The sequence below is a fragment of the Bubalus kerabau genome, chromosome 10 (genome assembly GCF_029407905.1).
Source record: "Bubalus kerabau isolate K-KA32 ecotype Philippines breed swamp buffalo chromosome 10, PCC_UOA_SB_1v2, whole genome shotgun sequence".
In the NCBI taxonomy this organism is placed as follows: domain Eukaryota; kingdom Metazoa; phylum Chordata; class Mammalia; order Artiodactyla; family Bovidae; genus Bubalus; species Bubalus kerabau.
This window is the reverse complement of record NC_073633.1, coordinates 66,852,789-66,876,932: the sequence shown is the minus strand read 5'-3', so window position 1 is coordinate 66,876,932 and position 24,144 is coordinate 66,852,789. Positions and strand designations below refer to the sequence as shown.

General features: G+C 40.8%; 1 protein-coding gene and 1 long non-coding RNA gene across 6 annotated transcripts in view; one reads left to right on the top strand and one right to left on the bottom strand.

Moving 5' to 3' along the window:
- Nucleotides 1–24,144, top strand: part of LOC129621503 (uncharacterized) — a 125,598-nt gene that overhangs the window by 60,441 nt on the left and 41,013 nt on the right. For all 5 annotated transcript variants that reach the window (XR_008699400.1, XR_008699399.1, XR_008699401.1 and 2 more), the window contains exons 3-4: nt 21,219–21,414; nt 23,013–23,152. This is a non-coding gene — a long non-coding RNA (uncharacterized LOC129621503). The remainder of the gene's footprint in view (nt 1–21,218; nt 21,415–23,012; nt 23,153–24,144) is intronic.
- The window catches only part of FBN1 (fibrillin 1), a 264,581-nt gene continuing 260,521 nt past the window's right edge, over nt 20,085–24,144 (bottom strand). Inside the window, exons 65-66 of the mRNA XM_055538036.1 lie at nt 22,564–22,738; nt 20,085–21,381 (exon numbers count right to left, since the gene is read on the bottom strand). Coding sequence (XP_055394011.1) covers nt 20,992–21,381; nt 22,564–22,738 — 565 coding nt within the window. The 3' untranslated portion in view covers nt 20,085–20,991. The remainder of the gene's footprint in view (nt 21,382–22,563; nt 22,739–24,144) is intronic.

The window sequence follows — 24,144 nt, the reverse complement described above, 5'->3', positions numbered from 1 at the left end:
AGGAAGTTAATGTTCAGTAATGAATGTTTCAGAATCTTATTTTATTTGGAAATGACCTAGCTATTCAACAAACCTCTGTCATTTAGTTTAGTACCACCCTAGAAATTCAAGTTACCCAAATTGGGAGATACTATTTTAGACAGACATTTCTAAAGTATAGTCATTCTTAATAGTTTATCTAAAAGCTCTTGTCCCATTTATATTTTTCTTTTTTTAAAAGTTTCTTCACTTAAATTACTTTCCTTGCTGACAAACTTGTAACAGATATAACAATATAACAATATTTAACTTATAATAAACCTACTGCTGCTACTGCTAAGTCGCTTCAGTCGTGTCCGACTCTGTGTGACCCCATAGACGGCAGCCCAACAGGCTCCCCCGTCCCTGGGATTCTCCAGGCAAGAACACTGGAGTGAGTTGCCATTTCCTTCTCCAATGCAGGAAAGTGAAAAGTGAAAGTGAAATCGCTCAGTCGTGTCCAACTCTTCGCGACCCCATGGACTGCAGCCTACCAGGCTCCTCCATCCATGGATTTTCCAGGCAAGAGTACTGGAGTGGGGTGCCATTGCCTTCTCCGATAATAAACCTAGGCACAATGAAAACATTATGCTTAATGTTAATGACTCTTAGACATGTCTATATTAGATTAGTGAACAAACATTAATACTAGATATTTAATATTGAATATTTCCCAGTCATGTGAATCTGAAATTCATTTAGGTTAATGTCTCTTGTATTTAGAATTGTCTGATTTGTAAGCACTTACTTTTCTTTAGGCCAGTTAAATTAGAACTCATTTACAACTTCAACAACGACACACACTGAGACATACATAAATCCAGACAGACAGAGATCTCATAGTTTTCTGCTTTAGATTTAAAATATCTCTTTGACCTTTTTTTTTTTTTTCGCTTGAAGTTCTAATTTGCCCAAAGCTGAGGTCTCAGATAAAGTGGGCTGTGTATTTCAAGGACATTGAAAGGGTTAACTTGAAGCTTTTCCCTAGGCAGGCCTTTAAACAAGCCAGTTGTTTTTAATTGCATGTGCAAAAATAACCAGCTTTTCAGTTTCCAAGGGAAAAAAAAATTCACTTTAACCAGTTTTCTCCAGAGTCTAAAGAATATCATGGCCATCCTGTATCAAAAAGTCATCTTTCCTTTCTGTAGTCATGGTTTTATAGCTAAAATATAGACCAAATAGTGCTCAAATTGACTTTGATATCAGGGGCAGATCTATTGATAAAAATCTTGGATTGTCCCTCTGGTGGGAAGTGAGGTCTTTGTCCTATCAGAAGAATCTGAAGGGTTAAGGGAATTTGCAGGAGTGAGGGAAACTTGGTCCTTCCCCACCGTGAGAAATAGGAGTAGTTAGAAGGGAATTCTTTAGGATGTTCAGAAGTCGGAGAAGCTTGGTTCCCTCTCCACCTGAGAGAGAAGTGTAGTTAGAAGGGGATTCTTTAGAATGTTAGTCGAGTTTTTGATCCTTCAGGCTTTTGAACATAGGAGAAAGACCTGGACCAACCTCAGAATTCTTTCCTAGAGGTCCTGTGGATATGAAAGGTCAAGTAGGGGTCATCTAGGAAATTTGAGAGACATCTAGGAAATCTGAGAGATTCCTAGATGGGAACAGGAGATAGGGAAGCAACAGAAAGACACACGCGGCATGGGTCCCTCAATCTGAATTCTGACTGAGAGCCATGAAGGACTGAATGTAAGGAAATTCTGAGTCCTTTCCCTGATTTTGGCAAAAGCTAGTGTGCCATTCAGAGGCCTTCTTTTTTTTGGGGGGGTCCCCCAGTTTGAATTGGGGCCAGGCCTTCTGCAGGGTCAAAATTTTTTCTAGTTTCTGAGAATATAGCCAAGGGGTGAGACTGAGAGAGGCTCCTGAGACGTACCAAAACCCATGCTTAGTCTATATGCCATAGAAAGGGGGTACTGAGAGTCATGCCATAGAATGGGGGTACTGAGAGTCACTGACTGGCACAAAGGTGTCCCTTTTTGTCTCAGTGACGTCTCCGTGCAACTAACAGCATAAAAATGGCCAACTGTCCCAACAGTCACATCCAACAGTGAGAGGTGACCTCTGAGAACCGTGCAGCTAAGGCACCATGTGAGCTGGGCAGAGAAAGACAGAGATTCCTGGAAGCAACCAGGTCACTCACTGTTTGGCAATGCCCTGAAATGTGGAAGGCGCTCTAGGGATGGCTCAGAGGCAACATCTAGGCTAATTAAATCAATCCAGACCCAAGGGAAGGAAGTGAAAGTGATAGGGAAGAAGGCTGAGGAATCCACCTTACAATCCTATCGGAGAGGCCACCACCAGGGGACAGTGCTCTCTGCTTTGCTTCAACCACTTTGCGCCTGATAGTGCACAGAAGTTGTCTTGCTGGAGGCAGATGCCCTTGTGGCCTGATCCGTTCCATGTCCCCCTTATACTGACACAGGAGTCTTCATGTGGCAGGTGCCCTAATGGCTTTTAAGTGCCTGACCTGTGCTCACACAATATTGGTTAGCCTAGTCTTCAGTTGGAAAGAAGACAAAGGAGAGACCCTCACCCGTTCGGGTGGTAGCTACTGGGGTGCAGTGAGCAGTGGGGCTTTGGAACACACCAGAGGGTAACCCCGGCCAGAGTTCCTCAGTTGCTTCCACAACACTTTCCTGTTTGCAGAGGGTCCATATGAGAAAGGAGAAGCAAGGAGGTGGGGGAAGAAACCCCAAGGTCCCCGTATGGGCCATCAAAAATGTCTTGGTCTAGGCGTAGGTTGGAAAAGAATTTCCAGACATGAGACAGAATGAGAAGGAAATAAAGTTTATTAGAGTGGAAGATGCTGTTAGAACAGTGGGCCAGCTCAAGGGAGAATTGACATTGCACAGGGGTCCTTAGTCCACTTTTATACCCAGGGTACAAGGAGTGGGATAGGGGTCTTGCAGGTCATTTGCTGATTGGATGAGGCACATATAGTGGTTGGGGCAGGGGGAGAGTAAGGCAAATATCTTCTCCCTCTGGGCTAGGTGGGGAGACAGGTTATACTGCTCAGGAGGACCTGAAATCCATTAATAATTACAACATGGGGGAGGGAAGGATGATAAGGGTCTGGTTTTTCTGTTCCTGCATTCCAAGACCCTCCTTGGTTTTACCTGCTCTTTCATCCTTGGGTCACCACAATTTAATTTAACTTCTCTTGTTTTTAGAATTATTTGATTTGTAATTGCTTATTTTCTTTAAGTCATTTAAATAGAGCTCCTTTACAGCTCAACCACAAGTATGTTATTCAAAGACAAACATACATACAAACATACAAACAGAGACTTTATTTCTCATTTCAAGAATCAGCCCTGAGTCAGATAAGACAATATAAAACCCACCAGTTTACAAAAAACGATGGATTAAAATTGGGTATTTGATAGATGGAAGAAGTCAAATTCACTTGGCTAGATGGCTAAATATTTGCAGAAAAGACGTTAGGATTTGTTTTTACCTAGGACAAGCCAACTTCTAAATTACTTTCAGTACAGTTCAGCTACTCAGTTGAGTCTGACTCTTTGTAATTCCATGTAACGCAGCACACCAGGCTTCCCTGTCCATCACCAACTCTCGGAGCTTGCTCAAATTCATGTGCATTGAGTCGGTGAAGCCATCCAACCATCACATCCTGTGTCATCCCATTCTCCTCCTGCCTTCAATCTTTCCCAGCATAAGGGTCTTTTCTAAAGAGTCAGTTCTTCACATCAGGTGGCCAGTGTATTGGAACTTCAGCTTCAGCATCAGTCCTTCCAGTGAATATTCAGGGTTGATTTCCTTTAGGATTGACTGGTTTGATCTCCTTGCAGTCCAAAGGGACTCTCAAGAGCCTTCTCCCACATCACAGTTCAAAAGCATCAATTACTTTACTTTCTTTAAAATTAGTTTATCTTCTTTAAAATTTTCACTTTAAAAGGATGGCAGAGATAGGATTCCTGAGAAGACCAGGTAGGACATTTGCGTCTCAAAGATACAGGCAACTTTGTCCTAGGGTGACTTTGTTTTCTGCTTAGTTTAATACTTCCATGCCTCTTAAGCTAAATGGGAAGGTTTCAGTTCAGTTCAGTTCAGTCACTCAGTTGTGTACAGCTCTTTGAGACCCCATGGACTGCAGCATGCCAGGCCTCCCTGTCCATTACCAATTCCTGGAGCTTACTCAAGCTCATGTCCATTAAGTCAGTGATGCCATCCAACCATCTCATCCTCTGTCATCCCCTTCTCCTCCTGCCCTCAATCTTTCCCAGCATCAGGGTCTTTTCCAGTGAGTCAGTTCTTTGCATCAGGTGGCCAAAGTATTGGAGTTTCAGCTTCAGCATCAGTCCTTTCAATGAATATTCAGTTTCCTTTAGGATTGACTGGTTTGATCTCCTTGCAGTCCAAGGGACTCTCAAGAGTCTTCTCCAGCACAACAGTTCAGAACCATCAATTCTTCAGCACTCAGCTTTCTTTTATGGTCCAAGTCTCACATCCATACATGACTATTGGAAAAACCATAGCTTTGACTAGATGGACCTTTGTCAGCAAAGTAATGTTTCTGCTTTTTATATGCTGTCTAGGTTGGTCATAGCTTTTCTTCCAAGGAGCAAGTGTCTTTTAATTTCATGGCTGCAGTCACCATCTGCAGTGATTTTGAAGTCCAAGAAAATAAAGTCTATCACTGTTTCCATTGTTTCCCCATCTATTTGCCATGAAGTGATGGACCATACTTGTATTTATGCAAAGACTACATTTCTAAAACAAGGACAGTTTTTGTTTTTCTTTCTTTCTCTTTTTTTGAAGTATTTGGTGGCTACCTCAATGATATTGAAGGATAGACATATCCATTTACACTTGTTGGAAAGTTGTTCATTTTTGCAATTAGCTTAGGGGGAAAGGCCTCTTCCAAAATTTTTATCAGACTCTGAGTATAAGCTATGGTTAGCTTAGTCAGACCCATGGCCTCCCATTTTGGCACTCTGTTTACAAAAACTTATAAGGATCTTCCCTAGGTTTCAATCAGCAGCATTTTAGAGGTTGTAAGGTTAAAAAGCTTTGTGCTTCTCCAGAAACACCAATAACAGGGATAGAGTGAGATATTTTCTATACCACCTTGGTGTTTACCCCAGTATATTTGGCACCCATATTAGAAAGTCAGTCAACTTGTTCCCCACCGTCAAATTTACCTGAGCCTCCTATGGGGAAATTAGTATCAGATGCCTTAACTCTAATTAAGGCATCTGATAAGGAGCCTGCTGGCTTTTTATAGGACATTGACACAAGGGAAATATTCCTGCCGTGGAAGTGGCTCTGGCTCCAAGTTGGGTGCCCTTCTGACATTTTTCTCCTCATGTAATTGCATAAATGTTTCTAAATATGTAATCTTACCTCTTTTCCTACCTCTTTTGGAAAACACTTTTAAAATGTGAGATCATATAATAATTGAGTGACCCATTCAGGACCATCACTCTTCTGATCCTAATATATCTAATATACACCCCAAAGAGCTTTCTTTTGGGATAAATGAAATACTTTTTATTTTCATAAGTTTGATTATACCAAAGCACAAAAAGCACAAATTCCAACATTGATGGATACAAAACCATGACAAAACCCAGCAGACTGGTTCCCAGCTTGGTAGATTTACTATACAAAAACAATGAATTAGCTCCCAACAAGCTGGTTCTAAATCAGGTAGAGTCCAACAATTCCCCTCTCTAGTAAGATGTTGCAACCAATTTGACCTGTCCCATAAAGGAAACACCCAAATTAAGGGGAGAATATGTTCCTAGCATGCAAACCAGAGCAACTTACCCTACAAAATCAAGTCTGTAGACTTACATCACAAAAGGACATACAAAACCACGACATAACACCAACAAAGTGGTTATCGAATCAGACGGACTTATCTATGAAATAGTATCCATCAACTCATAGAAATGCTTCACCTGCAAAGCGCTGGGGCAATGGGTGCTGCATCAGGGAATTTTGAAGGGAAAATCCTCAGGACAGATGGTCCTGGCAGCTGCTAGGGCCTTACCACAGTATTCCCTGACTGGGGCTGGCTAGCCACGAGCAGCAAGGCTCCTGGCTGGCTAAGCCAAATTCGTTACTGAGTCCAATCTTGCTTTGCTCACCACATAGAGGTCAGTGATTCGGAGATGAGATGTTGAGGCAAGAAATACATTTTTATTCAGAAAGTCAGCAGACTGAGAGGATGGCAGATGAGTGTCTCAAAATAACCATCTAATCAGGGTCTGGATGCTAGGTTCTTTTTTAGAACAGAGAGAAGGGTAGGTGAGGAGGTAAAATAAAGAAGATTATTACTCTTAAAATCCCTCATAATGGCTAGCCTAAGGAAGGGCATGTATTAATTTCTTCCTGTTGTCATGCACAGGTGGACAAGGGCCTGAACAAGGCATTATTTTGGTTTAAAATTTAGGCAGAGGGGCAAGCTTCTCCCGAGACAGGCAATTATGCATAGCCAGTATCCTTTTTGAACAAAAGCAATGAGAAGCAAAGGTTAAAGTAAATTAAACAGATCTAATATGGAGTCATTCTTCCCTGAAACGAAATGAGAACCTTGCTGAGTATTCTCAGCAGTAGGTATTTCCTTTTCATCATTGTAAATATCATGCCAGTCCCTTCTGTCCTACAGAGTTTCTGCTGAAAAGTCATCAGATAGCCTTTGTATATAACTTTTTTTCTTTTCCCTGGCTGCTTTTAATAGTTTCTCTATATTTAATCTTTGCCATTTTAATGGTCATGTCTTGGTGTGTTCCTCCGTGTGTTTAGCAACTCTCTGTGCTTCCTGGACTTTGATACCTGTCTCCTTTCCACATTAGGGAACTGTTCAGCTACCATTTTTTCAAACATGTTCTCAGCCCCTTTCTCTCTCCTCCTTCTAGGACTTCTATAATGCAAGTATCAGTATGCTTATGTTGTCCTAGAACTCTCTTAAATGGTCCTCATGTTTTTTCATTCTTTTTCCTGTTCATCGTCAGTGATTCCCACTACTCTTTCAGCTTGCTGATCCATTCCTTTGTATCATTTAGTGTATTTTTCGTTTCAGTTATTATCTTCTTCATCAAGTTTGCATTGTCTAGCTCTATTAAAAACTTCTAACTTCTTGTTCTGTGCATCCATTCTTCTCCCAAGGTCTTTGAACTTTCTCAGGTAGATTGCCTATCTCCACTTCACTTAGTTCTTCTGGGGTTTTTGCTTGTTTGTTCACCTGGAATATGTTCCTCTGTTGCATCATTTTTATATAAGTTGCTGTTTTTACTTTATGTGACAGGTAGCTTGCTTAGGTTTCCTGACCTTAGAGAAATGTTCTTTTGCAGGAGATACATGTGTCTCAGTACCAAACATGTGTGTTTCTAGTCTGTATACTTTATAGGCTCTCCATGAAGGCTGTGTGGGTCCTTTTGTGGTAAGCTACGTGGGATATCTGGTAGGCTTGGTTGAACCGCAGTCTGGTTGGTTGCTAGGTCCTGCCTTCTGTAGAGGCTGCTGCTTGGTGCTGCTAGCTCATTACATGGCTGACTGCAGAACTCCAGGTTTATACTAGCTCACTGTTTTTTGTTTTTTTTTTTTTTAATTTAAATTTATTTATTTTAATTGGAGGCTAATTACTTTACAATATTGTATTGGTTTTGCAATACATCATATGAATCCCCCAGGGGTGTACACGCTGACTATTGGGTAGAGTAATGGTCCAGGAAACTTTGGGGCTATTGCCTGCCCCCTGGTGGTTGAAGCCAGGTCCTGGGGTTGATGCCAGCCTCCTGGTGATAAAGATGGTACCTTAAGTTTGATTGTAGGACATGGGGGTCACAGTTCAGTTCAGTCTAAAGTTTTGTCTGACACTTTGTAATCCCATGGACTGCAAAAGCCGGGCTTCCCTGTCCTTCACCATCTCCCAGAGTTTGCTCAAACTCATGTCCATTGAGTCAGTGATGCCATCCAACCATCTTATCCTCTGTCATCCCCTTTTCCTTTTGCCTTCAATCTTTCCCAGCTTCAGAGTCTTTTCCAATGAGTTATCTCTTCACAACAGGTAGTCAAGGTATTGGAATTTCAGCAGCTGTCCTTTCAATGAATATTTAGGTTGATTTCCTTTAGGAATAACTGGTTTGGTTTCCTTGAAGTCCAAGGGACTCTCATGAGTCTTCTCCAGCACCACAGTTCAAAAGCATCAATTCTTTGCTGCTTAGCCTTCTTTATGGTCTAACTATAACATCCATGTGTGACTACTGGAAAAATCATATATTTGGTTATATGTATCTTTCTGGCAAAGTGCTATCTCTGCTTTTTAATACACTGTCTAGTTTGGTCATAACTTTTCTTTGAAGGAGTGAGAAAATTTAATTTCATTGCTGTAGTCACCATCTGAAGTGATTTTGGAGTCCAAGAAAATAAAATCTGGCACTGTTTCCACTTTTCCTCATCTGTTTGCCATGAAGTTTTGGGTCCTGGTGCCATGATCTCTGTTTTCTGAATATTGAGTTTTAAGCCAGCTTTTTCACTCTCCTCTTTAATCCTCATCAAGAGGCTGGTTAGTTGTTGACTAATTTCTGCCATTAGAAGAGTATCATCTGCATTTCTGAGGCTGTTGATGTTTCTCCCAGCAGTTTTGATTCTAGCTTGTGATTCGTCCAGTCCAGCATTTCGAATGATGTACTCTGCATGTAAATTAAATAAACAGGGTGACAATATACAGCCTTATTGTACTCCTTCTCCAATTTTGAACCAGTCCATTGTCCCATGTCCGGTTCTAACTGTTGCATGTTACCCTGCATATAGGTTTCTCAGGAGGCAGGTAATATGGTCTGTGGTATTTTCATTTCTTTAAGAATTTTTAACAATTTTCCTTGTAGTGATCCACAGAGTCAAAGGCTTTTGCATAGTCAATGAAGCTGAAAGAGATGTTTTTCTCAAATTCTCTTGTTTCTTCTATGATCCAACGGATGTTGGCAGTTTGTTTTCTTGTTCCTCCTCTTTTCTAAATCCAGCTTGTACATCTAGAAGTTCTCAGTTTATGTTCTGGAAGTTCTCAATTTTACTTTTGAAGCCTTGCTTGAAGGATTTTGAGCATTACCTTGCAAGCATATGAAATGAGTGCAAGTATACAGCAGTTTGAACTTTGTTTGGCATTGCCCTTCTTTGAAATTGGAATGAAAACTGACCTTTTCTAGTCCTGTGGCCACTGCTGAGTTTTCCAAATTTGTTGGCATATTGAATGAAGCACTTTAACAGCATCATCTTTTAGGATTTGAAATAGATGACCTGGAATTCCAACACCTCCACTAGCTTTGTTACTTTTTTTGTAGTAATGCTTCCTAAGTCCCTTTGACCTCATACTCCAGGATTTCTGACTCTGTGTTAGTGATCATATCATTGTGGTTATCCGGGTCATTAAGAAATTTTTTTGTACAATTCTGTGTATTCTTGCCACCTCTTCTCAATGTCTTCTGCTTCTCTTGACTGCTTACTATTTCTGTCCTTTATTATTCCTATCTTTACATGAAATGTTCCCTTGGTATCTCTGATTGTCTTGAAGAGGTCTGTCGTTTTTCCCATTCTAATGTTTTCCTCTATTTCTTTGCACTGTTCACTTAAGGAAGACTGTCTTATCTCTCCCAGCTATTCTTTGAAACTCTACATTCAGTTGGATATATCCCTTCCTTTCTGCTTTGATTTCACTTCTCTTCTTTCTCAGCCTCTTGTAAGGCCTCCTGAGAACTATTTTGCCTTCTTGTATTTCTTTTTCTTGGGGATGGTTTTGGTTACTGCCTCCTGTATAGTGTTATGAACCTGCATCCATAGTTCTTCAGGCACTTGTCTATGAGATCTAATCCCTGGAATCTATTTGTCACTTCAACTGTATGATCATAAGTGAGTTGATTTAGGTCATACCTGAATGGCCTAGTGATTTTCCCTACTTTCCTCATTTTAAGTCTGAATTTTGCATTAAGGAGCTCATCATCTGAGCCACAGTCAGATGTTTTTGCTGATTGCTTCTCCATCTTCAGCTGCAAAAAATATAGTCAATCTGATTTTGCTGTGGACCAACTGGTGATGTCATGTGTAGAGTCAACTCTTGTTTTGTTGGAAGAGAGTGTTTGCTATGATCAGTGTGTTTAATTTTCTGATCTTACTCTCAAATGCAATTTAACAATCTTTTGTATCCTCTTCGCCTCAGGATAACTGTTTTTGATGCCATATTTTATAGCTGATTGTTTTGTGTATCCCTTAACTTCTTACGTGGATATAGATGATGTTACTATTTCTTGTCTTTTAACCTTCCTACTAGCTATGTGTGTGGGTGCTTTTTCCATTTACTAAATGTTTGTCTTTCTGTTGAGTTTTTTCATTTTGTAATTTTCTGTTTCTAGTTTTCAACATTTCTTTTTTCACCTTGAGAAGTTCTTGCAATATTTCTTGCAAAGCTGGTTTCATGGTGCTGAACTGTTTTAGTTTTTGCTTGTCTGTAAAGCTTTTGATCTCTTTATCAAACTTAGATTATTGTCAAGATGAAGCTCATGTTACGCGCCTCACAACTGGCCAATGAATTGGAGACTGGATGCTGAGGCAAGAAATACGACTTCATTTGGAAAGCCTGCAGACCCAGAATATGGCAGACTAATGTCTCCTAATAGCCAACTTATTGGGGTCTGGATGCCAGGTTCTTTTATAGAATAGGAAGGGAGGTGAGCAGGTGAAGTAAAAAGGCCATGCCTCTTACAAATCTCTCCTGGAAGGACTGATCTTGGTGGGGAGGCACGTGTTAATTTCTTTCTTCCTGTAGCCATCCACAGGCGGATAGAGTCCTCTTCAAAGGCATTTTGGTTTAACATTCAGGCCTAGGAGTAAGCTTCCCTGAGGCAGGCCATTATGTATGGACATTATCCTTTTAGTGAATTAAAGCAATAGGAAGCATAAGTTAAAAGGAACAGATTCAACATGGAGTCAGTTCTTCCCTACAACAGTTCTCCACTATCAGTGTCCATTCCACAATCTTATGGAAAATGGGGTAATGACCATTTAATTGCTTTATGTTGTGTCTTGTCAGATGAATCTCTCTGGGAATGCCCACTGTTGGTGCCAGTGTTCCAAATGTTCCTTCTTTTGTTCCTATACTGAAAGTGCCTACTTTATACCTGTAGACTTAAAAAATATTTACACACAGTAAGTTAAGAGTTATGTTTTAAGAGGTGGGAATTTTGAGGACTTCAAGCCTGGGAGGCAACATGTCAAGTTAAGGAATTTAGTGCTTTTTTACGTATGGGAAGATGCACAAATCTGGGCTCAGTGAAATTATTTCTTTGATATGCACCTCAGCTGTCTGGGGGCCTGTATCCTGGGTTTCCTCAGGGCTCACCGTAGGGGGTGACTATAGCCTAATGGCTGCTGAATGGCAGGTATTTGTCTCCTTCCTGAGTTTCTTCAGGGATCACTGGCTCACATTGGAGGGCTACCTCAGATCCTTTCCTACTGGACAGTAATTTGACCATATTTTATGATCAAATTTGGTCCCATGTTTCTGGGAGGTTCATCCCAGAGCAGGTGAAAATTCTTGATTTGCCACTTCAGGTGTTAACTTTTGTATTCAACAACACTGCTAATGGGCCTCCCTGGTGGCTTAGATGATAAAGAATCTGCCTGCAATGCCAGAGACCTGGGTTCGTACCCTTGGTTGGGTAAGTCCCCTGGAGAAGAGTGTGGCTACCCACGCCAGTATTCTGGCCTGGAGAATTCCATGGACAGAAGAGGCTGGTAGGCTACAGTCCCTGGGGTCACAAAGAGTTGGACATGACTGAGCAACTTTCAGTTTCCATTGATAATTAAAGATTGTCTGGATCTTGTCTGATTGTGATCCAGCAGCTGCTTTGCCTTGTTGCATCTTCCCATACCTAGAATCATACTATTAGAATTATTTTATGTTATACATGTGACTTATTTCCTCAAGATGTTTAGTCATAGAAGTTTTGTTGGAGGTCTGGTTACACACTGGGTACTGTACGAGATAACAATCTTATTAACAAGACAGCATATAAGTAATGCAGCTAGTAACGTTGACAAAGTCATAGTGCAGCAGGGAGACAGAAATCACAAACATCTGAAAACAAAGAACAAGTTAAAACAATGATTAATCCAGTTGTAATTCAGTTGCTATAATCCAGCAATCAAACGAGCCATAACAGATTCAGTTAGCTCTCAGAAGCTTCACTGTACCAGCCATGGGTTCCTAGACATGCACAGCTTACTCTTGGAGACAAGCATATGTTTCTGGCAGGATCAGTCAGGTCGAGAGAAGAAGATAAATATTTCAATTCTGCTTACAAAGGTGTAATGTACCAAATTGCAGTAAGTCATAGTTAAAGGGGAGAGGTCTTTATACTTGGCACACATAGATTTAAACCAGTAATTTTTTTAGATAGAAACCATAAAAATTATAACCAAATTTACTGGCTCACTTGGCCTCTGAGAGTTTGTCCATAAAGAAGGATGAACGCTGATGAATAGATGCTTTCAAATTGTGATGCTGCAGAAGACTCCTGAGAGTCCTTTGGACTGCAAGGAAATCAAACCAGTCAATTTTAAAGGGAATGAGCCCTGAATATTCATTAGAAGGACTGATACTGAAGTAGAAGCTCCAATACTTTGACCAACTGATGCAATCAGCTCACTCATTGGAAAAGATTCTGATGCTGAGAAAGATTGAGGAGAGGAAGAGATGGGGGTGACAGGGTGAGATGGTTGGATAGCATCACTGACTCAATGGCATGAGTTTAAGCAAACTCGGGGAGATAGAAAAGGACAGAAAAGCCTTTCAGGCTGCAGGCCATGGGATTACAAAGAATCAGACATGATTTAGCAACTTAACAAGAACAAAAATAACCTAAGAACATTTGTTACTCATTTGACAGCTTTTTCCATTAGCATACCAAGTGAACCTAATTAGTTTAATATCTCCCTTTGGGGTAGTTTAGGGGCCCTTTGAAGCATTTCAAAGTTAGGTAGAGGTCAAAGGAACTTCATTATATTTTGATTTGGGAAGTTTTGTGAAAAGAATATCAAAGTTTTGAAACACAACAGGATCTTAGGTCAGTGTGAAGCGGTAGGTATTCACTTAGCCAAAGTAACAATAAAATATTTTTAAGACAAATACAGAACAGATCACTTAAGAGGTAAAGAAACTTAAAATCTGTAGTCAAAGGCAATGCAATATCTTAAGAAAATGTCTTTTTAATAGTGAGAAAAGCCAAATTCAAGTTTTGCACCAGCGTATTTTTTAAAGTTTATTTATTCAAACTTATTTAAATGTAATCCTCACTGATTACATACAAAAATCTTTTTTCGGGGCCCAATTTCCACCAACTTTCCATCACTTAACTTATTTTAGCACAATTCTAACTTTCAATTATGGACTATCTGAAGAGATCCTAAAATATAATTATTTCTAAAAGTTCACCCAAAGCTCTTATTTTCATTTTCTTTCCTTGCTGATGAATTTATAACAGAATAAGATTTTATTTCACTTATATTAAATCAAGGCACAATAAAAGTATTATACTTAATGGTGATGATCCCTAACATTGTCTGTATTATATTAATTAGATCAATGAACAAACATTAATACCAGTATTAATTTAATATTAACTCCCAGTTCACATGAACCTGACACTTATTTAGTTTAATTTCTGTTGTATTTAGAATTGTTTGCTTTGTCATTTCTTACTTTTCTTTAGTCAATTAAATAGAGCTCTTTTACAGATCAACCACAGAAATGTTATCCAAAGACAAAGATATATACAGACAGAGACCTCATTTCTGATTTCAAGATTTCAGCCCTAAATCAGGTACAGAAATGTAAAACCCATCAGATTACAAAGGAGGTTGGATTAAAAGTGGGTTTTGGCAGATGGAATAAGTCAAACTCACTTGGTTAGATGGCTGAATATTTGCAGAAAAGATACTTAGGATTTGTATTTACCTAGAACAAGCCAACTTCTAAATTACTTTCTCTTCTTTAAAATTTGCACTTTAAAAGGATGGCAGAGATAGGGTTCCTGAGAAGACCAGGTAGGACATTTGCATCTCAAAGATACAGACAACTTTGTCCTAGGATGACTTTGTTTCCCCCTTAGTTTAATACTTCCATGCCTCTTAAGCTAAAAAGGAAAGGTTTGGGGAGTGGGAGCAGTGGCTGCACCGTCCAAAGGCTGCTGAGAGAAGATACCCCACGTCCAAGGTCAGAGGGGAGCTACCCCATGTCCAAGGTAAGGAGCAGTGACTGCGCTTTGCTGGAGCAGCCGTGAAGAAATACCCCACATCCAAGGTAAGAGAAACCCAAGTAAGATGGTAGGCACTGAGAGAGGGCACCAGAGGGCAGACAGACTGAAACCACAATCACGGACAACTAGCCAATCTAATCACATGGACCACAGCCTTGTCTAACTCACTGAAACTAAGCTATGACGTGTGGGGCCACCCAAGACGGCCAGGTCATGGTGGAGAGGTCTGACAGAATGTGGTCCACTGGAGAAGGGAATGGCAAACCACTTCAGTGTTCTTGCCTTAGACAAGTTAGACAAGGCTGTGGTCCATGTGATCAGATTGGCTAGTTGTCTGTGATTGTGGTTTCAGTCTGTCTGCCCTCTGATGCCCTCTTTCAGCACCTACCATCTTACTTGGGTTTCTCTTACCTTGGATGTGGGGTATTTCTTCACGGCTGCTCCAGCAAAGCGCAGTCACTGCTCCTTACCTTGGACATGGGGTAGCTCCTCTCTGACTTTGGACGTGGGGTATCTTCTCTCAGCAGCTCTTGGACGGTGCAGCCACTGCTCCCACTCCCCAAACCTTTCCTTTTTAGCTTAAGAGGCATGGAAGTATTAAACTAATGGGGAAACAAAGTCATCCTAGGACAAAGTTGTCTGTATCTTTGAGATGCAAATGTCCTACCTGGTCTTCTCAGGAACCCTATCTCTGGGATTGGAATGCTCAAACTACCGCACAGTTGCACTCATCTCACATGCTAGTAAAGTAATGCTCAAAATTCTCCAAGCCAGGCTTCAACAATACGTGAACTACCAGATGTTCAAGATGGTTTTACAAAAGGCGGAGGAACCAGAGATCAAATGGCCAACATCCGCTGGATCATCAAAAAAGCAAGAGAGTTCCAGAAAAACATCTATTTCTGCTTTATTGACTATGCCAAAGCCTTTGACTGTGTGGATCATGGCATGGTTCATTGAGTTAGACAAGGTTGTGGTCCATGTGATCAGATTGGTTAGTTTTCTTTGATTGTGGTTTTCAGTCTGTCTGCCTTCTGATGGAGAATGATAAGAGGCTTATGGAAGATTCCTGATGGGAGAGACTGCTCAGTAAATCTTTAATCCAATTTTCTGTTGATGGGTGGAGCTGTGTTCCCTCCCAGCTATTTACCTGAGGACAACCTATGGTGGAGGTAATGAAGATAACAGTGACCTCCTTCAAAAGATCCCATGCATGTACTGCTGCACTCAGTGCCCCCCATCCTGCAGCAGGCCACCAGGGACCCACGCCTCTACTGGAGACTCCCTCCTGGGAGGGGCTGGTGGTGGGAAAAACAAAGTCTTGCCCTGGTGGGCAGGCCCTTGCTCAGTAAATCTTTAATCCAATTATCTGCTCAAGGATGGGGTTGCATTCCCTCCCTGGTCATTTTTTGGCCTGAGGCGACCTAGCCCTCCAAGAGGGTTTACACCAAGGGGGACCTTCTAGACTGCTGCTACCAGTGCCTCCCTACCTGTGGTGAGCCCCTGCTGACCACACCTCCACAGGAGACCCTCCAGCATTAGCAGGTAGTTTTGCTGCAGTCTCCTATGGAGTCAGACTCTTTTCGTCCGAGTCTTGGTATGTGCAAGGTTTTGCTTGTGCCCTCCAAGACTGGAGTCTCTGTTTCCCCCAGTCCTGTGGAAGTTGTAATCAAATCCTGCTGCCTTCAAAGTCAGATTCCCTGGGAATTCTCAGTCCCTTTACTGAACCCCCAGGCTGGGAAGCCTGATGTGGGGTTCAGAACCTTCACAACAGTGGGAGAACTTCTTTGGTATTATTGGTCTTCAGTGTGTGGGTCACCCACCCAGAGAGTAGCGCAAGTCACTCAGTTGTGTCTGACTCTTTGCCACCCCATGGACTGTAGCCCACCAGGCTCCTCTGTCCATGGAATTCTTCAGGCCAGAATACTGGAGTGAGTAGCCATTCTCTTCTCCAGGGGATCTTCCCAACCCAGGGATCAAACCCAGGTCTCCCACATTGCAGGTGGATTCTTTACCATCTGAGCCCCAGGGAAGCCCACCTGGTGGGTATGGGATTTGATTTTATCATGATTGTGCCCCTCCTACCATCTTGCTGTGGATTCTCCTTTGTCTTTGGATGTAGGGTTACTTTTTTTGGTAGGTTCCAGCATCCTCCTTTGATGATTGTTCAATGGCTAGTTGTGATTTTGGTCAGATTTTATTTCTCTTGAGTCTGGTGTCTGCCTCTTGGTGGGTGAGGCTAGTCCCAAGGCTAGAACAGGCTCTGTGGAGGGCAGGGTTAGGGCCCAGGGCATTCGGGACTCGGGCCTGCCCACTGCTGAGTAGAGTTGGCTTCTGGGCCCTCTGGTGGGCAGAGCCACATTCTACTATACGATCAAGGGGGTTTTAGGGCAGCCTGTCTGTTGATGATTGGGGCTGTGTCCCCACACAGTTAGTTGCTTGGCTAGAGGCATCTCAGCACTGGCTCCTACAGGCTTTGGGTGATCCCAGGTCTTAGCACTAATGAGCTAGAGGGAGGATTCCACAATGGCACTTGAAGCAATAATGTCCACATGGTAGAAGCTCCCCAGAATGGCTGCTCCCAGTGTCTGTGTTCCTAGGGTGAACTGTGATTACCTCCTGCCTCTCCTGGGCAATCTCCGAGATCAGCAGATATGCCTGACCTGGGCTTCTCTCAAATCACAGCTTCTGCATTGAATCCTGGAGCATATGAGATTTTGTGTACATCATTTACTGGTGAAATCTCTATTTCTGTTAGCCCTCTGTGACTCCCCAAAGTAAGCCCCACCAGCCTTCAAAGCCATGTTGTGCTCTGGGGCATGTTTTCCTGGTGCAGATACAACTATACAGGCCTGTGACCTCTTTATGTAAATGACTGGTGGGATTGATGAGATGTGTACTTATCGCTGAGATTTTTTCAGATGTCTCCATTTCCAGTAAAAGCTTAATCATACAGGTTTGATTTAATTATCCACCAGAGAGAATTGTACCTTACAAAGGAAACAGACCTTTTCTGATTTCTGCAACTCTGAGTACAACTGCAAAGAACACTTCAAGAGGGGGTTTGAAAGTTACCCAGAAACTGCTGAATGGAGCAGCTACTTTCTTCTAAATGGTCTCTACCTCAGTGTTGCTTAATTTTGAACTCAAGGATTCTAGAAATATACTTGATGCCTTCTAGCTGACACTATAACCAACCCTTGAGGGGCAAAAGGAACATAGGGTAATGCTACTTTGATTCATGAAATGGGAATAGTTGTAAAGACCAAAAATGACAGTGAATATCTGTGTAGAACAAAAATGATAGAGTTGAGCTTGTGGGAAATCACAGCCACTTACCTGCTGTGACTTCATTCAGTTAAAAGGGATGCACCTTCTGCTGTCCAATAGTAAAAATGAAACTGACTTCTATTTGGAGAGGTCATAATTCAGGCGTCCATCAAGGATGCAAAACAGCCTGTGTCCTGAAAAGAGGTTTATGACTTTGCCAAAAAACCATTTTGGATTCATTAGCAGTTAGTTGGAGTAACAGATTCTGTGACATTGCCAGGTCCTGCCAAATGTATGTCAGGTGTCAAATGTAAAAGACCCTTATGTTTATACAGACACTTGTGAGAATGTTAGAACCTTTCATTGAGACTCAATCTTGTATGTGAACCTAGTCTTAGATACATATGGGAATCTGCAAAATAAAATTCATAGTTGCCTTCTCTTTAATCCCAAACTTGTAATACTGAGAATCCTTTGCTAACAATACATAATGCGAGGCTCATATTGGGTTTCGAAATGTTTAAAAAAGTAAATTGGTTTGCTTTTTTTGTTTTAAACAAAGTGTTTAAAATTGGCAAGGGGCAAATAACTTTGTCTTCCGCTATGTATGGGAGAAGTAATCTTTCTCCCAGTAATCTTCTAGCACTTAAAAACAATGTCTTTAAACCATTTTATATTTAGCTTTGTAACCTATCTTTAGCAACTAAAGTTAAAGTCAGAATATAGTACATTCTGTGGACAAAGCTGACTGCTTAAAAAAAATTAACAGTTTAGAGATATATAACTTAAAAGTATGCTTATATCAACCTAATTGTGCTTTATTTTGGCTCATCTAATTTACAAACATGATTTCTGAAGTCGGACAGTATTTGTAGTGGCAATGTCTAAAGCAATTTTGGCTGAGTGAAATGCTATTTGTTGAGCAAAAATGTAGTTGTTTGTGCAAGTTTAAACATTTCATAAGGCCAGCTGAGTTCCTTTCAGCCTACTTACAAAATAATTATTGGCAAGTGAAATGGGCTGAGGGGTAGAGACAAGACATTTTCAAGCTTCTGAGATTTATAAAACCAAATTCTTCAGCCATTGAAAGTAAAATCAAAAGGTCACAGACAATTAAAAGGTACAGGTTTAAATCTCAGGGTTAAAAAAAGTTCCAACAGGAAGAATATTTACAATGGAACAATGAGGAAAATGTTTCGTTACAGTCAGAAACACGGAAAATATGCTGTTGAAAATTGTTGGCTCTGAAATAAATAAAATCCAGACTGAGACTATTAAAAATATCAAAGTGATCCACTATGTGCCAATTCTATCTTGTTCTGTTGTTATAAAGATAATCCATTATTGAATATAATGCTGTTCTGGTTAACTTATCAAAGACATTTTCCACTTGCAAGCTGTTGTTTACCATATGCTATATATTCTTCTCTTAACAATTTTAGTACACTTCCATCAGAGAACCATAGGCAGAGAGAGAGAAGGAAATTGAAACATATTTTAACTTCCTAACCAGGGTACAAATCCCTTCCAACCTAGTCATTCGACTCGCTCATAATTGATGCTCAGTAGAACTGAAATTTTTTTTGGATGGCAAAATAATAGATTAAAAAATACTTTGAGATGTTTGTAGCCTGTTAGGTGAAAGAAAGCATTCTTGTGCACTGGCTGCCTAGACTGAAACCCTCTAGTGAGGGAGCTCACCACCTTGCAGGGAAACGCATTCTCTCAATGGGTAGCTTGACAATTTGGAAGGTATGTGCTAAACTGAGCTTTATACCAACAGACCCTGGATTTTCTTTTAGAATATTCCTACTCCATCTTCATTAGCTTAGTTTTCTGAAGCTTACTTTTCTGTGCCCTGTATGGTTTCTCCTCCATGTGGCAATCTCATTTCACCTCTATTTCTACTATCCTTGAATGCTTTAAGGAGTTTTAAAAATTCGTACTGATTGAATGAGCTTAACTATTAAATAGTCAGCTTTGCCCTTAAAACAGCATTTTAAAACTATGACATTCAGAAAACAAGAGTTATAGCATTCAACTGGATTCAATTTGGGGTTACCCCTTTGTAATTAGACTAGCATTGACTAACAACAGATATTTAAGGGAGAAAATAGGATAGAACATCTAATCTTGCCAACACTGTATATTTGAGGGGAGGGGGCATGATAAATTTTTATAATGAAATGCATGTGCTCTAAGACAGTGAACTTGGTGTTTTAAAGCACTGAGGTCTAGTAGTTTAAAAGCCATGGGATTAATTTTAGGTCATGTTTTAGAAATAATGTTACAATCTAAGTATCTTGTCAGTAAGAATTTAACTCTGCTGTCCTGAATGAATAAAACAAGAGACTGACTCAAATATGTTAAAATTTTTTCTAGTGGTTATATATTTGGCACCTTTAGGAGCTCTAACTAATACATTGAGGATAATTTAATTTCAGGAGACTTTATGAAATCTCCAGAATGGCGCCTCCACTCCCACATCCATGCAAGAACACAAAGCCGAGGGGTACACTAAAAAAAGAGACTGTTTTATTGTGACATTTATGACATGGACCCCTTGTTGACAGGAATGACCGAGGGTAGGCTTGGCATATTGCACAGGTGTGATGAAGGATGCACTGGTGATCCTCTGGCTGCTGAGGCTGCTTCCTGGTCCTCCCAGACCTCCATGCATGCGTGGGCCAGTCACAGAAATTTCATTACCACTTGGTGTATACACTTAAGAAGTCTTTGGTCTTAATAAGCACCATTACAAACCCTCACATTAAGGGCATTATTATTCTAGTTTATAAATGTTTCAATGATAAAAAATAGCACGATTACAGTATACACACACTTAATTTACATGTAAGGTATTATACTCATAACTGAGATAAGCTACTGCACTAACTTTGGTTGATTGAAAAAAATTAATGAAGTATTTGAACTGAATACTTGTAATTTGGTTTCTAAGTTGTGTAAATATTACAGTGCATTTATAAATCTAGTTTGAGAATTTACTAGCACCAAATAGATATTATAAATGGCCAACCTAATACTTGCATTTGGAGAAGCAAAGTTTTACAATTTGAAAAAACAGAACAGTCCATCGATTGAAAGCACGTTCCTGTACGTCTGCTAGAAGGATGGCATGTCAGCATGAATGGCCAACCCCCAGTGGAAATACATGTCCCAGTTTTCAAGAATCAACACATATGACAAGGTAGCTTAGCTACATACATGAGAAGCCTGAGAAAGTGGTTGTTTTGAACTAGGGTAGTCACCTGTACCTTGCTTTTGTAATACAAGAATAGTGCTTATTTATAGAAATTTACGTGGTGAAAGACTGTACCTATAATATGAAGATTCTGATTGGGGGAAAAATTCAGTTCTACCTATCTATCTTGGTTTTTTAATTATTTGGTCTCTGGATGGTGAATTAATGAAGCAAAATCTGAATTTTCATCTTCAGATTATCACCCAGTTCACCACTGAGGTAGTCTTTGTCATATTTATCTTCTAGCTGATTAAGTTCTTTCTTTTTATAAAGTGGAGTACTACTGATTTGTAATGAATAGGTTCCAGCCACTGGCTTCTTCTTTGTGAAGTGGAGGTAGCTGATCCCTTCCTTTTGGTTGATTTTAAAGAAGCCGTTTTCATTTCCAGATTCAATCAAGTATCTGTTGTGATTCGTCAGAGTCGTGAGGGCTGGAAGGAGTTCTAGGATTCGGACCTTGTTACTGATGTGGGAAATATTGAAAGCAAACACGGCTGTCTTCTCAACATCCCAACTTGCAAGACTCACATTGGCTTCTATCTCAGGTTGATCCTGGAAAGATATGGCAACGTGTGAATATAAAAGGTAAATATGCCACTTACTAAAGAAAAAGTGACTCAAGTCTCACTCAAATACAACTTTCTTCTCATGTTGCATATACTCTATTGAAAATGAATATTCATAAAATACTGTTTAAGCCACAGTGTTACATTAGCACATATTTATAATACTAAACATGTCAAGAAGGAAGTTGAAATCACTTGTATTTGGTCTTCTATTGCAGTGGGTCTCAAAGTGTCCCCCAACCGACAGCATCAGCATCATCTGGGCATCTGTTAGAGATGGAAGTTCTTGGTGCCACCTGAGACCTACTGAATCCGAAACCCTGGGGATATTTCCCAGAAATCCATTTTAGCAGGCCTTCCAGATGATGATTCAGATGCATATTCAAGTTTAAGAATGACTGTTTTAATATATTATTTTCTTTTCAAAGACTTATCTCATTTCCCAAACCACAACGGATGGGTTGCAGCACCAATACTAAGAAAGAACCAGTTTATTTCCATTTTGTTCACTGACGCAAAACCATCTCACCAAAGGACACACCTATGAACCTACTTCCTGGCTCTGATGATCTGCTAATATTCAATGCTTTTCACCTGGCTTCTTGCTTGCCTCTCTGGGACCACATGTGCTGGCTCTCCGGGCCCGCAGCCAGAGGTCTGAGTATCTGCGTTTCTGAGTTGACTGAAAGGCTGCAGCAGCCGTAGGCAAAGAAATCCAGGCTGCTGGAGCTCCATGTTGTTTTTGTCTAGAATCCAAGTTTCCTCACACTCCACATGGCTCTTTCGGTAGAGAAGCCTCTAGCTTTCAGAACTTGGCATCCCTGTGTACGGAGCACTATGTCACTTCACTACTCTGCCCACTTGCTCTCCTGGATCTCAGACCTTGTCCTTTCATCAGACTTTGGGCGGGTGTTTAACTTTCTTTTTGGCGAGACAGAGGAAATGAGCAAGTATGTGAAAACCTTTGAATGGCCACTCCCTAAAGGCAGCAAGAAACTCCAGAGAGCCCCACAGATTCTTGTAAAATGCAGCCTAGAGCTCAGGGAATGTCTGGATTTTCTCCCCGGGGAGCTTTATCACACTTTGGAGCATCCTTGGAGGAAACCACAGGAATCTGGAGGGCCTTTCTGCAATAGGAGGCATCAGGAGAAACCACCTTCTGACCCACCTCAATGTTGGAGGCATCTGTTTCATTTGCGCTTCTCCGCTTCCTGCCGCGTTTGGGGTAGCCGTTGATCTTACACTCATAACAAGCCTCTGGGGAGAGTGAGTTGTCATCCATTTCACCGCTGGCAGGTGGCTCTGGGTTTCCTCGGCCCATGCCCATTCCAGAAACACAGTGCCTATGGTGGAAGGGGAGCGTAGATAGTTTTCATTAGAATTGGGAGATGGAGGAGGAGCGAGAGTTCTGGTGAAGCCCAGATCCTGCCTGGTGACATTCAGCCCTTGATTATGTGTCCACTGGATGATGGGCTGGTGCTGAGAACCACACTGAAGCCCTCTGTGTTTGGTCTTGAATTCTCAGTTCCCTGAGTTGATTGATTGCTTTTTACTATCTCTCAAGGCCCTATTTTGCATATTTACTTGCCCCTTTATTTCCCAAACGTAATGTGGCAGGTGTTTCGCTGTACTGGTGGAGAGGAGACAAGGAGTGGAAACAAGAGAAGAGTGGAAGATGAGGGGGAGACCATGTGACTTGGGAGGCTGAATAAAAATTGCCTTCTTCTTATAAAATAGGCTCCACAGGAGTGAGAAAGGTATGTGACATCGGTGTTCAGTTCCTTGCCCTCTCCCTGTTTAACTGATACCGTTACAGCCACCTCCAATTCCACCAGCACCACCTTTCACCACTCCAGCTTCTGAGCAATCTCTCCTATTATCAGACCTCTCACTTTGGCTCCTGAAGAAAGAAAGAAAGCTCTAGGTAATAACTTAGGTTGATTTAGAAATATATTGTGAAGATATGCAGTGTATTAAATACATGTATCAGAGCTTGCCCAACTGTGGGAAATTGTTTCAAGTCATTCAAAACCACTAGGTCCACTGGCTCTGACTCATGTGAGGCTGGATAAACAAACCCATGCCCAAGAGAGAACTAGTTCAGCTGTTTTTCTTTGCCTTTCAGTTTTTAAAGCCAAGTTACGGAGGGAGGCTTGCATGTCTCACAAGTACCTTGTTTTGTTATTCTGCTTACTATTTCATAGGTCACTTGGAATGTATTTATCAGGCTCCTTTTTCAAAATGTTTTGAAATAGCTGAATGATCTTAAAAGAATCTTTAGATTCGGATAGGCTTGTCCACTCTAGTGATTCACAGAGGAGCCCAAACTGTTAATAATGGGTGAATTTCTATTAATTGGTCTACTAATAGGTCATAATGTAGACTAAATACTATTTATTTCTCTCTGTATTAGTTGATCTATTTTTTATAACTCATTTTCCTTTATGCCCTTAAGATTCAAAATACAATGCCATTAACATTTTTCTTTTTTTTTTTTTTTTTTTTTGTATTTTGCAGCAATTTAGGTTTCTAGTATTTTCTGTAATCCTGCTGAGGACAACACATTTCCTTTCCTCATCCTTTAATTTTTTACCATGAAATGTGTAGAAACAATAATATGGATACGTGCTCATTCTTTGTGTGTGTGCATTCACATAATTATGAAATTGTTGGAAGCAAACCCCAAATTCACAGGCTTTGGTTCCTTTCTCAAAACTCCCAATATTTTCATATGCCTGGAACACCACTT